This window comes from Lutra lutra, chromosome 4 (assembly GCF_902655055.1).
Source record: "Lutra lutra chromosome 4, mLutLut1.2, whole genome shotgun sequence".
Taxonomy (NCBI): Eukaryota; Metazoa; Chordata; class Mammalia; order Carnivora; family Mustelidae; genus Lutra; species Lutra lutra.
Window position 1 is genome coordinate 161,388,396 of NC_062281.1, and position 15,580 is coordinate 161,403,975.

At 38.9% G+C, this 15,580-nt stretch overlaps 1 protein-coding gene across 2 annotated transcripts in view; it reads left to right on the forward strand.

Annotated features, from left to right (window-relative positions):
- The window catches only part of PIK3R3 (phosphoinositide-3-kinase regulatory subunit 3), a 150,626-nt gene that overhangs the window by 96,031 nt on the left and 39,015 nt on the right, over window positions 1–15,580 (forward strand). For both annotated transcript variants that reach the window (XM_047725289.1, XM_047725288.1), the window contains exons 2-3: window positions 4,583–4,689; window positions 6,782–6,880. In XM_047725289.1, coding sequence (XP_047581245.1) covers window positions 4,631–4,689; window positions 6,782–6,880 — 158 coding nt within the window. In that variant the 5' untranslated portion in view covers window positions 4,583–4,630. The remainder of the gene's footprint in view (window positions 1–4,582; window positions 4,690–6,781; window positions 6,881–15,580) is intronic.

Consider the following 15,580-nt stretch of genomic DNA (forward strand, 5'->3'; position numbering starts at 1 on the left):
AAGGTTTTTGCATCTACTGGCATAGCTGCAGGGATGGCTTCTCAAATCCCCCCCCCCTTTTTTTTGAACCAGTGGTCCTTAGACTGGTGGGCAACTGCAGACCTCAGTCAAGCAATTCAACTTTTTCTTGTAATGTCATGATTTTTCTTTGCTTCTTGGGAGCTTTCAGCATCACTAGTGGCACTTTGTATGGGTCCTCTGGTGTTATTCTAGGTGTAAGAACAATGGGAGATTACTTTTTACGGCAATATATAATTCACGGAGAGATGAACTGTTCATGCAGAGATGATTAGTGACACAGGGCATTTCTTCCTTTTTTTTTTTTTTTAAGATTTAATTTATTTATTTGACAGAGAGAGATCACAAGTAGATGGAGAGGCAGGCAGAGAGAGAGAGAGAGGGAAGCAGGCTTCTTGCTGAGCAGAGAGCCCGATGTGGGACTCGATCCCAGGACCCTGAGATCATGACCTGAGCTGAAGGCAGCGGCTTAACCCACTGAGCCACCCAGGCGCCCCACGGGGCATTTTAAGCTGATGCTCATAACGCTTGATCTCACTGCAATAACAACAGGAGATGGCTACAAAATTATTAGAGTAGTACAGGATGTACTACGGTTAATTTTATGCAGTTATGATTTAATACTGTATCTTTACCTTTGTTTAGAATTCTCTCAGCTGCAAATGGGGCCATGTATAGTCTGTATGTGTTGCATAAAATTTTGATAAATTTTAACTTTATAATTTGTGTATATTTTATGGTAGTAAATGATAAAAATAGACTAGTATATATATACATTTTATGCATTCATGATATACTTAACTTTTTCTTAAGCTTTTTGATATTTCTAGGCTATGTGCTTTGTCTGCAAGGTTTTTCAAACTGTTGCAAATCTCCAAGAAATTTTCTAACATATTTATTGGAAAAAAAAAAATCTGTGTATAGAAGGACCCATGCATGCAGTTCAAACCCCTGTTATCAAAGGGTTAACTGTATAGTCATCCTAATGGTGTGGAAGTGGTATCTTTTTTGTTAAGTTTTAATTTATTATTTATTAATAAATTATCAATTAATTAATAATAATAATAAAATAATTAAATTAATTATTATGAATTAATAAATATTATTTATTTGACAGAGAAGGAGAGAGGGAGAGAGCTCTAGCAATCAAGGGGAGAGGCAGAGGGGAGGGAGAGAGAATCCCAAGCAGACCTCACGCTGAGCCTGGAGTACCACAGGGGATGGATCCCATGACACTGAGATCACGACCTGAGCTGAAATCAAGAGTTGGATGCTCAGCTGACTGAGCCACCCAGGCGCCCCTGGAGTGGTATCTTACTGTGATTTTGATTTTCATTTCCTTGAGGGCTGATATTATCTTTTCATGTACTTGTTGGCCATTTGTATATCTTCTTTGGAGAAATGTCTATTCAGATCCTGTGCTCATTTTTAATTCAGTTATTTGTCTTTTTATTAAGTTGTAAGACTTCTTTACTCTAGATACAACTTTATTAGATATATGATTTACAAAGATTTTCTGCCATTCTCTCTGTTGTCTTTGTACTTTCTTGATGATGTCATTTGAAGCACAAACATTTTTAATTTTGATCAAGTCCAATTTATCTGTTTTTTTTTTTCCTTGCTTTTGTGCTTTGGTTCCTATCTAAGAAATCAGTGCCTAGTCCAAAGTTATGAAGATTCAGCCTGTTCTCTTTAAAAAGTTTTACAGTTTTGGGCTGCCTGGGTGGCTCAGGTCGGTTAAATGTCTGCCTTTGGCTCAGGTCGTGGATTCCAGGGTTGTGGAATCAAGTCCTGCATTGGGCTCCTGGCTTGGGAAGGAGCCTGCTTCTCCCTGCCTTGCCGCTCCCCCTGCTTGTGCTCTCTCTCTCTCCTTTCTGCCAAGTAAATAAAATCTTTTTAAAAAAAAGGTTTAGAGGGGCGCCTGGGTGGCTCAGTGGTTAAGCTGCTGCCTCGGCTCAGGTCATGATCTCAGGGTCTGGATCGAGTCCCGCATCGGGCTCTCTGCTCAGCAGGGAGCCTGCTTCCCTCTCTCTCTCTCCTCTCTCTCTCTGCCTGCCTCTCCGTCTACTTGTGATCTCTCTCTGTCAATAAATAAAATAAATAAAATAAAAAGGTTTATAGTTTTAGCTTTTACATAGGGTTTTTGATCCATTTTGGAGTTAATTCTGCAGTGTGGATGCAGGGGTCTGTCTGACTGTATTCTTTTGAATGTGGGTACCAGTTGTCCTAGCACCATTTATTAAAAAAGACTATTTTTTCATCATTGAATTTTTTTGACATCCTTGTTAAAAACATTTGACAGTAAAGAGTTTCTGTTTTGAAGAACATAATCACATTGTTCCTGTTTCCCCCCATATTGTCTTTTTTGTTAATTTAAAAAAATGTAGAAACCATCTCAAACTTACAGAAAGTTGCAAGTACAGTACTAATAACTTATTTTCTTGAACTATTGAGAGTAAGTTTGCTGACATGATACCCTGCAATGATCACATTTTTGTGTATTTCCCACCAATAAGAACATTTCCTATATAATTGTGACACAAAAAGCAGAAATTAATGTTGATACATTACAGTACCAATCTTATCCTCAGCTTCCATTCAAGTTGCATTCTTGTTCCAGTAATATCCTCTATAACAAAAAGGATTTAGTCCAGAATTACCACATCTCATTTGTCATGCTTCTCTAGTCTTTTTAAATCTGGAATGATTCCAGCCAGTTTTTGTTTTGTTTTTTTTGTTTTTGTTTTTGTTTTTTTTTTTTGTAGAATGTCTCTAAATTGTGATTTGTCTGATGTTTTCTCATGATTAATTCAGTTTATACGTATTTGGCAGGAATATCCCCAGAAGTGATATTAATTGTCCTTCCCAGCGCATCCTGTTGGGGCCCCAAGATTTTATCATTACTGGTGTATTAACTTGATTGATTACTCGATTAAGGTAGTGTTTGTCAGACTTCTCCCACTATTATTATTTGTCTTTTTACTTTTGTGACTATAAGCATTTTGTGGGAAAGCCCTTTGAGATTATATAAATCTCCCTGTTAATCTTTTTGGTTTTTCATTTATTCATTTATATCTGAATGGGCACATGGATTCTTATTTTGTTTGATGGCTTATATTACCTTACTATCATTTGTATCAATGCTTGAGTTGTTCCATATTTGATAGTGGAAGCCCCTTCAAGGTGGCTTCTTTATTCTTTTGTGATGGCCCCTCATTCTTCGAGCACTTGCTTTTTACTTTTTGGTATAACATGATGTTCGAGGTTCATTTGGCTCTTGCTCTACCCCAGCTGTAGCCCAGCTCTACCTCAACCTTGGAATCTGCTTTTCTTCAAAGAGCCCTGGTTCTTTAGTAGAGAATAGCATTAAAAACTAAGATCTGGGTGCTAGTTATGCTTACTGGGGATGCTGCTGATCGTAGGACCTCTCAAGGGACAGAGGGAATAGTTTTATTACCTATGTGTATAGACATTTGCATCTCTCTTTCTATTAAATTTCATGAGTTCATATTAATAGCTGTAATTCCAGTTCAAACTAGAGGGATCCTTCTGTTTTTTTCACTTTTCCATATTTGTAACTTCCTTTTAGACTATGAGAAACCTGGTTCCTGTTATTTTTAATAGTTGTATTTATTTGATCTATCACTCTGTATGTACCCCATCTCTTATAGTCATTGCTGCATTCCCTCGACACCTCCCAGCCTCCCCTCCCCCCAAGTAGAAACTCTTCACCCTTATCTGACTTTGTCCCATTATATTGGTATGCCCTCTTCTGAGGATTGTATCCTCATTGGCTTGGTCTCCACTATTCTGGGCCATCCGGGCCCTACGCCACTGCACTTCCTCCTTCATTCAGCTTTAGCATCTCATGCTTGGCTGCACTGGTGAGGCTCTCCTCCTCACCCTCCTCCAGCTCTGAGATCCTGTGCTGTGTTGCTGCCTTCCTATATGGACATAATCCTCCTTCACCTGCTTTGGGCTCTGACAACCAACTCTTGGCCATCATGACCACTCTCACTTAATGGCTTTTTGGACTAAATTATTTGTTAAAGGGTGTCCCATTGTCTTTTGAGAGACAAGTCTTTTGAGAGACGAATTAAAAGTTAGTACTTTGGGGACACCTGGGTGGCTCAGTTGGTTGAGCAGCTGCCTTCGGCTCAGGTCATGATCCCGGCGTCCTGGGATCGAGTCCCACATCGGGCTCCTTGCTCATCGGGAGCCTGCTTCTCCCTCTGCCTCTGCCTGCCATTCTGTCTGCCTGTGCTCGCTCTCTCCTCCCTCTCTCTCTCTGACAAATAAATAAATAAAATCTTTAAAAAAAAAAAAAAGTTAGTACTTTATAAGAAGGGAAAAACCCCAAGTAGCTTGAAAACTTCACCTTTTAGGCAGTTACTGGTAGAGTTCTAGAAGGATTCCTTCTTTGGCTAATGTTTAACATAAAATAACACTTAATTTATGATTATTTAAATCTTAATGTACATTGGTTAATGAGCTGTTCCTGACTGAGGAAATTAGAAACAAATAGTAATTTATAGCTACCGAATAATATTCATTTTTCTTCTAGCTCTTCCACCAAGCCACCTAAGCCAATGACTTCAGCTGTTACAATGGAATGAAGGACAGTTCTGTTTCTCTTCAGGATGCAGAATGGTACTGGGGGGATATTTCAAGGTAACTGGAATACTACTATATTTCACTGCAGTTTAGAAACAAATCAGTTTTGAGAAGTTAAAATAAAACATTTTCATGTCCTACTAGTTGTCATTTAAAAGATTACCATTTTAAAAATTCTGAGAACCACTTCAGAAGTTTCTAAATGCTGTCCTTCCACAAGAAATTGTCAAGAAGATCTTTAAATTACAGGTGTGATTATTACTTTTAATACTATATTAAGGATTGATCTCTGAATGATGAAACTGAAAAGATTTAGGATAGCTACATGTGTTTTTCTATAAAAGATAGTTATAGGTACTTAATTTTCTTTACCTTTCTGTCTAAGGCAACAGTTTCCACAATCTTTGCATGCATAAGAATCAGTTGGGGTGTGGCCCAGGAATCTACATTTAACAGCCTCCCCAGGTGGTTTTGATGCACTCTTCACATCCCTCATTTTGAGAAATGGGACTGTAGAGCAGTAAAATGCTTCTTAGGTAAAATGTGATTTTTGGAAATGTTGAACCTAGAGAAGGGAAAAAGTACTATATATTGATTTTGAATATTCAAATTCTTGTTTTCTTGAGTTTTTTTAAAAAAGACCTATCCATTCTGTCAGATTGGGTTCAAGGTTGATGGTGTATTCAATATGCTTGTATTTATCTTTCTTTTGTTTGTTCTCTTCAACTACCAAGTGGCACTCATTTTTTTTGGGTTACCATTTTAACCATCTTTAAATGTGCAGTTCAGTGGCATTAAGTACATTCACACTGTTGTTCAACCCATCACTATCTCTGTCTCTGGAACTATTTCATCTTCCCCCAAAGCGAAACTTTGTACTCATTAAACACTAACTGCCTTTTCTGCCTATTATTCCCAACCCTGGGACACCACCATCCTACTTTCTGTTTCTATGAATTTGACTACTCTAGGGTACCTCACATAAGTGGAATCGTACAGTATTTATCCTTTTGTGGACTGACTATTTCACTTAGCGCAATGTCTTCCAAGGTTCATCGTTGTTATAGCATGTATCAGAATTTCCTTCCTTTTTAAGGTTGAATAATGTTCCATTATGTGTATATACCAAATTTTTATTTTTCATTCATCTGGACATTTGGCTTTGAACATCTGGATTGTTTACAGCTTTTGGCTATTACAAATAATGCTGCCATGAACATTGGTGTATAATGTTTCTTCAAGTCCCTTTTGTTTTTTTTTAAATTTTTATTTCTTATTATTTTTTTAAAGGGGGAGGGGGCAGAAGGAGAGAGAGAATCGTAAGTAGGCCCCTGCCCAACGTGGAGCCCATATGAGGCTTATCTCACAACCCTGAGATCGTGACCTGAGCTGAAATCAGGAGTTGGCTGCTTAGCTGACTGAGCCACCCAGGTGCCCCTCCAGTCCCTGCTTTTAGTTCTTTGGGGTACATACCTGAAGGTGGAATTTCTAAGTCATATGGTAATTCTATGTTAAATTTTTGAAGGAGACCTAATATATTTTATATTAAAATAGATCAGAAAATATTTGTTATAATTGTGCAACTGTTTAAATTTATATTCTAAGACCTTGTGGGTCTGTAACTCAAGAGTCTTCTGTGCCCTGCCATATCCTGAGTGTTCTAGTGTTTTTTCTTAAAGTCCTAAACCAACTCTGCAGGAGGAATTTATCATCACTATAAATTCATATTGGAGAAGATTATATTGAAAGGTTGTGAACTTAGTGAATTTCCCCGCCTCTGGTCAGACACAGCTGCCAGTGTTGCTTAAACACAACCTTCTTTCTAAACAGCTGCTGTTTTTTCCTGAAACCCTGCAAGTTCAGACCTGCCTAAGGAAGCCCTAAAGGCTTAATGGAAATACTATCCCTACAGACGGTTGAAATCGGGAAGAGTTTAAAAAGCAAATAGACCTTCCTTAGATTGCATAATACTGAAAATCAAAACAGAAAAATCCTATCTAGGGGGAGGAATTAAATGACCTCTGAAGGCCCCCATTATTCTATGACCTTAGACATACTCCTCTCCCAACTAGCTTTAGTAATAATATGTGAAGAGGACAATTGATGATTACACTTTTTTTTCATTTTTTCCTATAATTCTATTTTTCAGGGAGGAGGTTAATGACAAATTACGGGATATGCCAGATGGTACGTTCTTGGTCAGAGATGCCTCAACAAAAATGCAGGGGGATTATACTTTGACTTTGCGGTGAGTATTTTTCAGCATTGTGACTAGTGTGCACTATTAGTGTTATTTATTTCTGGGTATACATAGATTTTTGTATTTATTTAAATGATTATTTACACATTTAAAAATATTTTTACTTAATTTAGATACATAAGTTTTAGTTGTTTGACTACCCTTTCTCCATATGTTAAATATTTAAATATCTTATATAAAGATGGCTACATTTTAATTTTTATTGTAGGAATAAAACTAAAAAGCTAAAACCCCTCAAAGTAAGTTATGAAGTAAGAATTAATACTGTTGACCTTGTATGTGAAGTAGAAGTCATGGGGACAGCCTGAGGTTATTAAGATATGTTGGGAATCTACCTCTCTAATAGCTCTATTATTTTCCTCAATGCAGACTTCAGAGAGTAAAGCTTAACATAGTTTAGGCTTACAAGGATATGTAGAAGATAAAATAATTCTTAGCCTCTATCATGCCATCCATGTGGGCATATTAGAATTTCCTAAGTGATGGGTGTATCACCTTTTATATTTACAAAGATGGGACATATATATATATATATATATATTTTTTTTTAAAGATTTTATTTATTTGTCAGAGTGAGAGGAGAGCGAGCGAGCACAGGCAGACAGAATGGCAGGCAGAGGCAGAGGGAGAAGCAGGCTCCCCGCCAAGCAAGGAGCCCGATGTGGGACTCGATCCCAGGACGCTGGGATCATGACCTGAGCCGAAGGCAGCTGCTCAACCAACTGAGCCACCCAGGCGTCCCTGGGACATATATTTTAAAAGATTAGGAAAACTGCATCAGATATTTTTACATTTAATTTTAACAATTAAAATAGTCTAATTACAATAAAGTACTGTGGTTTTTTTTTTAACAAACTCTTTTTTTTTTTTTTTAAAGATTTTATTTAGTTATTTGACAGAGAGAGATCACAAGTAGACAGAGAGGCAGGCAGAGAGAGAGAGAGAGGGAAGCAGGCTCCCTGCTGAGCAGAGAGCCCGATGCGGGACTCGATCCCAGGACCCTGAGATCATGACCTGAGCCGAAGGCAGTGGCTTAACCCACTGAGCCACCCAGGCGCCCCAAAGTACTGTGATTTTTTAAAAAAGGGACTACCTAAAGAAAAATATAATGAAAATAGCAGCAATATTGTGCTACGCATTTTACATGTAATATCTTATTATTCCTTACAACAACCTTATGAATTAGGTATTATTAATATTTCCATTTTATAGATGGGGCAATGAAGCTTAACTTGGTTAAGAAACTTTCCTAAAGACATATGGCTAGTAAATGGCAGAGGATGGAGTCAGATTCAGATTTATCTATTCTTTGCTGCCTTTCTACCTACTATCTTCGGAAAAATCATGTATTTTATGCTAGAAATTTGGAGTTTCTTGTAAAGACATTATAAGAAGTTAATACCCTGGACTTTAGTTATGCTGAGGAATAAACCACAATTCTGTAATGATTCACTTCACTTAGTTTTTTTTCCCCTGCTCTAGTCCGGCTTCTGTCTTTACCATTCTCATAAGGACTGTTAAACCAATGACCACTTCTCTCTTCTTACCTCACCTGACCTCTTGTCAGCTTTAGTCATCGGCACTTCTTCCTAGAAACAGGTTATTGTCTTGACTGTTGTGACATCACACTCCTGATTTTCTTCCTAACTCTAGGTCAGCCTTTACTTTGCTCAATATCTAAATGTTAAGTGTTCCAGGCTTGGAGTTGGGCCTCCTTCCCTTCTCCGTATTGGTTCTCCCAAGGTGAGCTAGTCCTGTTCCATGGCTTTAATATGCAATTAAATGGTGATGATTCATAAACCCCATCTCCAGCTCTGACCTCCAGATCTCCACATGCATATATCCACTTGCCTACTTGACTTTGCTACTTACATAACTAGGGTACATATTAATTTGAACATGGTCAAAGAAGAATTCTTATTTTCTAACCCAACTCTTCCTACCCAAACTGTTTCTCTTCTACTTTTTTTTTCTTTCTTTCTACTTTTTTTTTTTCCAGAAATAGAACCACCACTTCTACAGTACTCAAGTTACAGCTTTTCCCCCTCTTTTCCCTCATCTTCACATCCAGATCCATCATTGAACAAGTCCTGCCAACTTTACCTCCAAATCTATATTCATAATCTCATCATACTTCTCTACCACCCAACAGTAAGCCCACTGTCATCTTGCTTGATCTTTTGCAGTCATTTCCTGACAGGCCTCTCAGCATCTTACAATTTCTGACTTTCCCCACGCCTGTTGACCATTTTCTGCACAGAAACTACTAGAGTGATCATTTTAAGGAATGAGTCTGGATTACTCCCTTGCTTAAAGTTCTCTTAAAAGAGTTTCCCTACTGCACTTAAGGTAAAGAATTTGGATTTTATTCTAGCTTACAGAACTCTATTTGACCTGGACTTGGTCTGCTTCTTAAACTTCATTCCCCTCCCTCCCCCGTACATTCAACCTCTCTAGCCTTTTCACACTTCCGGCAAGTGAGCTTATGCCTCCCTCAGGGCCTCTGCAATAGGCCTTTCTGATCTTTGCATCTTTGTTTACTTTTTGTCATTCAGATCTCTGCATAATTGCCACCTCTTCAGGTCTTCCTGAACTACTCTATCCAAAGTAGCTCTCCAAGGATGTATGGTGCCTGAGTTTAATTTTCTGTTTGGGCCACTTCTGTATTTTCTTCTCCTTTGCCATTTTGTAGTTCTCACCCCACTAGAATTAAGTTCTCTGCTATTGGGGACTTTTTTGATCATTGTTATATTTCCAGACTGCAGTGTGTGATAATGGATAGGCATTAAACAATGGATGCCTAATAAATATTTATTAACAGAATGAATGTCCTCATTTATCTGAAAAATGGTTTTAATCCCACACTAAGGCATTCTTTTATGATGGTTAGATTCCTAAATGCAACTAACTATAAGCAACAATTTTTGTATCCTGGGCTGAGGAAAAAGAACCTGCAAAAGTTCCGTTACTTACCTGAAGTTGCAGTGCTGTTCAGGAACAAAAGCTGGCAAGGGCTCCCACTCAAAGCCACCGTGAGAATTCTTATGCTAGAGACCTACAGCTGGAAGGGATCATTAATGCTACCTCATTCAACTGGGTTTCTGCAGATGTTGGAATTCCCTGCAAACATTTTTCAGAGTCATTGAGCTTTCCTGTGATCTTTCAGTCAGAGGGAGCTAGCATCTTCCCTTTGAGGCAGCCCAGTCTATTGTTGGGCAGCTTTAAAGTTTAGAGGGTTATTGTTGTGCTAGGTATTATGGTAGGACCAGGAATAAGGGCATGAATAAGATGTGGTTTTACCCTCAAGAGTTCATAATTTGGTGTGTAATGGTGGAATAGGAGAGATACATACATACTATGCCTTAATGCATTGTAGTGTTATATTAGAGTTCTCCCCATTTACCCCTTCTCCTAACTCCTGGTAACCATTGTTTTACTTTCTGTCTTTGCAAATTTGATTATTTTAGGTACCTCATATAAGTAGAATCATACAATATTTATCCTTTTGTGTCTGGCTTATTTTATATAAAGTAATGTTTTAAGGTTCATCCATATTGTAGCATGTCATAAATTTCTTCCTTTTTAAGGCTGAATAGTATTCTATTGCATGTGTGTACTACATTCTATTTGTCCTTTGGTCCATGGACATTGGCAAGAATATTTTAAAGTTTTTTGTATCTAGCAGAATGTCTGACATGTAGGTACCCAGTAACTATTTGAAAAGAAAGAATAAATAAGAGAAAGACAAAGAGAAGTTTTTTCTTAGAAGAAATAACAGGTTAGTTGGGCCTTGGTAGATTTTGTTAGGCAGAAAAGTGATGGTCTTACTAGGGTTTAGTAGATACTCATAGCTCAGCACTAATTACTTTGTAGAGGATCTAACAAAGAGTTAACATTTTTTGCTTCATAGTAGCCATAATCTGGTGAGGGCAATGGGAATAAGAAAATTGCTTTGAATTAAACCAAAATAATGGGAGAAGTTCAAACAATGTGCTTTGGGGGCTGAAAGGAAGGAAAGAGATATCTTGTTGAGAGAATATAGAAAGCTGCCCTTCATGGAAAAAATTGCATTGCCATGTATCTGGAAGAAGGGAATAGGTTTGACCATGTAAAAGTGGGAGGGAAAGTTGCAGGATTAGGTAACAATAGGAACAGAGATATGGAGGTGAGAAACTATAGTGCCCTGTTCTCTGAGATGCAGTCCCTTTGGCTAGAGGGCCAAGTCAACAAGAGGAATAAGTGATCGGGGATGCAGGGTTAGAAAAGGCTCATGTTAAGGAGGGCCTTGAATTCTAAAATGTGGAGTTTGCATTTAATATTATAGGTGGGCAGAGGAAACCATTGCATTTTTTTAGCAGGGAAGTATATGATCAGACTACATTTGAAAAGAAAGAATAAAAGAGGATAGATACTAGTAAAGGGTTAGAATATCATGAATCATTGGGGTGCTTGGCTGGCTCAGTTGGTAGAGCATGCTACTCTTGATCTCAGGGTCATGAGTCAAGCCCCACTTTGGGCGTAGAGGTTACTTTAAAAAAAATTTTTTTTTAGAACAGACTATTATGAATTGAGAGGTAATGGTGATCCAGAATAAATTTATTCTTTAACCACTTAATATTTATTGAATGCCCACAATGTTCTAAGTACTGTTTTAGGAAAAGGAAATGATGAACAAGCTGGACATGGTCTCCTGTCTATCGTGTTTATATTTGGAGGTAGAAGTAGGAATAGAGGAGAAGACGACACAAAACACATAAAAATAACTTCACAGTATATGAAATGCTATATAAGAAATACACAGGATTATGTGATAGGGATATAGGGAGAGGGAATTTAAGATAATTTTAAGAAGGAGGGCCTCTGTGAGGAAATGACCTACCTTTGGATATGTAAGATATGTAAGGATATGTAAGAACCATCCAGGAAAGTGTTCCAAGAAGAGGGAACAGAAAATGCCAAGCACTGATTTTGGAAAGATTTGGTGGATCCAGTGAATACAAAGATTGCTGTGCCTGGCTTACAGTGTGAACCACAGAGTGGTAGGAGATGAACTTGAAAGTGGGAAGGAGCAGATGCATAGAGCCTAATGAGCTGTGGTAAGGAATTTGAATTTTATTTCTAAGCAAAAAAACAAAACAAAACAAAACAAAAACCCCAAACCACAGAAACCACAACGAAGAAAGTGTTTTAAGCAGGGGAATGAAATGATGGAAAGGTGGAATACACTGTTAGCTAGGAGAGCAGCTCTAGGAAAGGAGTTGAGGAGTCAAAGTAAGAGGCGATATAGAGCTAAGAGCACAAGGGTTTAATAATAGAGTAGGTATGAGGTTGTGGGGAGAGTTAAAGATGACTGGTTTGAGCTTGCTGGGCTTAGAATGAATGTGCCATTTATAGAAATAGGCAAGTCAGGAACAGTTTTTTTTTTTTTTTTTTTAAAGATTTTTTTTTTTTTTTTTTTTTAAATTTGTCAGAGAGAGAGGGAGAGAGAGCGAGCACAGGCGGACAGAATGGCAGGCAGAGGCAGAGGGAGAAGCAGGCTCCCCACCAAGCAAGGAGCCCGATGTGGGACTCGATCCCAGGACGCTGGGATCATGACCTGAGCCGAAGGCAGCTGCTTAACCAACGAGCCACCCAGGCGTCCCAGGAACAGTTGTTTTATAGAGAACAGGGAAAGATGTTGATTTTTACCTGCTCCAGAATTTCCAGGTAAAAATATATCTAGAGTATAGCTAGAAATGCAGATTTAATGCTTAGAGGAGAGCATAAAACTAGAAAAAGATTCAGGTACCACCTACATAGAGTAAATGGAATTTTAAGGAGAGAGTATATAGAGGGAAGGAAAGGTAGAGGCTGAAGGCAAATATTTCTAGGGACTGTGTTTAGCAGCAGGAAGGAACAGAGGAAGAACAGTCAAAAGAGTTTGAGAGGAAAGTGTAATGTCATAGAAGTCACAGGAGGACAAAATATTAAAAACAGATGGTAGGGGGGAGAAGGAAGGGAAAGTAGAAATCTTAGCACTACAAAGAATCTGAGCCTGGGGTAGAGGGAGGAGGCAGGCCCAGTCTGAATTTAGTAAAAGTTGTTAGTGACCCTCATGGTGCCTGGGTGGCTCAGTCAGTTAAGTGTCTGACTCTTTATTTTGGCTTAGGTTGTGATCTCAGGGTGTGAGGTTGGGCTCTGTGCTTGGCATGGGGCCTGCTTCAGATTCTCTCTCTCCCAGGGCAGGTGGGTGGCTCAATAGGTTAGGCATCTGCCTTCGGTTCAGGTCATGATCCCAGGGTCCTGAGATCGAGCCCAGAGTTGGGCTCCCTGCTTTGTGGGGAGCCTGCTCTCCCTCTCCTCTCCCTTTGTGCTCTCTCTGACTTTCCCTGTCTCTCTCTCTCAAATAAATAAATAAATGAATAAATAAATCTTTCAAGAAAAAGAAGATTCTCTTTGTTTGCCATCTACCCCCCTGATGCTCTCTCTCTCTCTCAAAAAAAAGTTGTTGGTGACCCTCAAATGAGAGGAATGAGAGTGAAATCAGACTGTGAGGGGTAACTGATAAGGAAATAGAAGTTTTCCAATTCAGTAACTTTTTTTTTTTTAAGATTTTATTCAAGAGAGAGATTGTGTGGGTCAGAGAAGGAGCAGAAGGAGAGGGACAGGCAGATTTTGTGCTGAGCTCAGAGTCTGACGTGGGGCTTGACTCCATGAACCAAGATGACGACTTGAGCTGAAACCAAGAGTCAGATGCCCAATCAATCGATTGAGCCACCCAGGTGCCCCCAGTAACCATTTTTTTTTTTCCAGTAACCATTTTTTAAAATAGTATTCATTGTAGAAAATTTGCATATTAAAAAATTTTTTTAAAGAGCTATTTATTTATTTGAGAGAACGCGAGCGAGCAGGGGTTAGGGGAAGAGAGAGTCATAAACAGACTGCGCTGAGCAGACTCTGTGCTGAGCAAGCCCCGTGTGGGCTTGATCTCACAACCCTGAGATCACAAACTGAGCCAAACCAAGAGTCAGGTGCTTAACCAGCTGTGCTACCCAGGTGCCTCGGGATAGTTAAATCCTTAGGAATCTGATATATGTCAGGCATTAGGCCAGGTTGTAGGATATGATTAGGAATAGCATGATTCTTCTGTTAAAGAAGAGTACAGTGAGGGAGAGAGAAATATAATTGAAAATTCACCATTCTTGGGGCACGAGGGGCTTTCAGCTCAGGTCATGATCTCAGGGTCCTGGGGTCAAGCCCTGCATCAGGCTCTCTATTCAGCAGGGAGTTTGCTTCTCCTTCTCACTCTCCCTCTGTGCTCTCTCGTGCTCTCTCTCTCTCAAACAAATAAAATCTTAAAAAAAAAAAAAAAAGAAATTGCTTTCTGTTTCACTGATAACTTTGAGATAGTCAAAAGATATCTATCTCTTGGTCCTGTTGCCACAGCTATCAACATATTTACACCTGAATGTGAATGCCCTCTTTCTCTTCTTCTGGTGGATGACTGTAAAAGTTTTTTTACTTGTGGGCTAAATCCCATCCCATCCCTCTATTCTGTTCAAGGACATCACCCTTAGGAATTATCTTGTCCCTTTTCTAAGGCCATCATCTGTTTTTGTCTCTCTACTGAGCCATTCTTCAACATATAAATATGTGATACTATCTCCCATTTAAGAATAATAAGGAAGGATGCCTGGGTGGCTTAGTCCCTTAAGCCTCAGGCCTTCAGTTCAGGTCATGATCCCAAGGTCCTGGGATGGAGCCCTGGGTTGGCGTCCCTGCTCAGTGGGGAGTCTGCTTCTCCCTCTTTCCCCCACCCCAGCTGGTGCTCTTTCTCTCTTTGTCAAATAAATAAAATCTTTTAAAATAAATAAAATCTAAAAGAAAAAAAATTTCCCTTGAGCCTGTATCTCTTTCTAATCACTTCCCTATTTTTCTGCTCCCTGTTTATAGCAATACTCCTCAAGACAGTTCTTGTAGGCATTTCTTTTTCGTCTCCTTTCACTCTCTCTAATCAATTACAGTCCACTGAAACTATTTTATCAAGATCATTTAGTGATCTCTACTTCACCAAGCCCTAAGATCATTTACCTGGTTGATCATTTTCTCTTTGTTGAAATGCTTTCTTAAAAATACACCATGCTCGGGGAACCTGGGTGGCTCAGTGGTTTAAACCTCTGTCTTTGGCTCAGGTCATGGTCTCAGGATCCTGGGATCGAGTCCCACATCGGGCTCTCTGCTCAGCAGGGAGCCTGCTTCTCTCTCTGTCTGCCTGCTGCTCTGCCTACTTGTGATCTCTCTCTCTCTCCCTCCCTCTGTCAAATAAATAAATAAAATCTTTAAAAAAAAAATACACCATGCTCTTAGTTCTCTTTTAACTTTATTAATTGCTCTTGGTTTCCTTGGCTGGTTCTTCGTCATCTTCTTAACTGCTAAACATCAGTGAACCCCAGGACTTAGACCTGGGACCTCTTCTTTTGTTCAACTATGCTCATTTCAAGTAATATATAGGCTGACAGTTCCTAAACTTTAGATTCTTCCAAGTAGACTGCTGGATCATCTACCCTCAGATGTTCACTAGCATCTCAAACTTAACATGTCTAAAAACAAAATATTTTCCCCCTTTAAACATGTTCTTTTCATATAATCTTCTTCATCTCAATAAATAACAATTCTATTCTTCTGATTGCTTAAGATAAAAAACTTGAA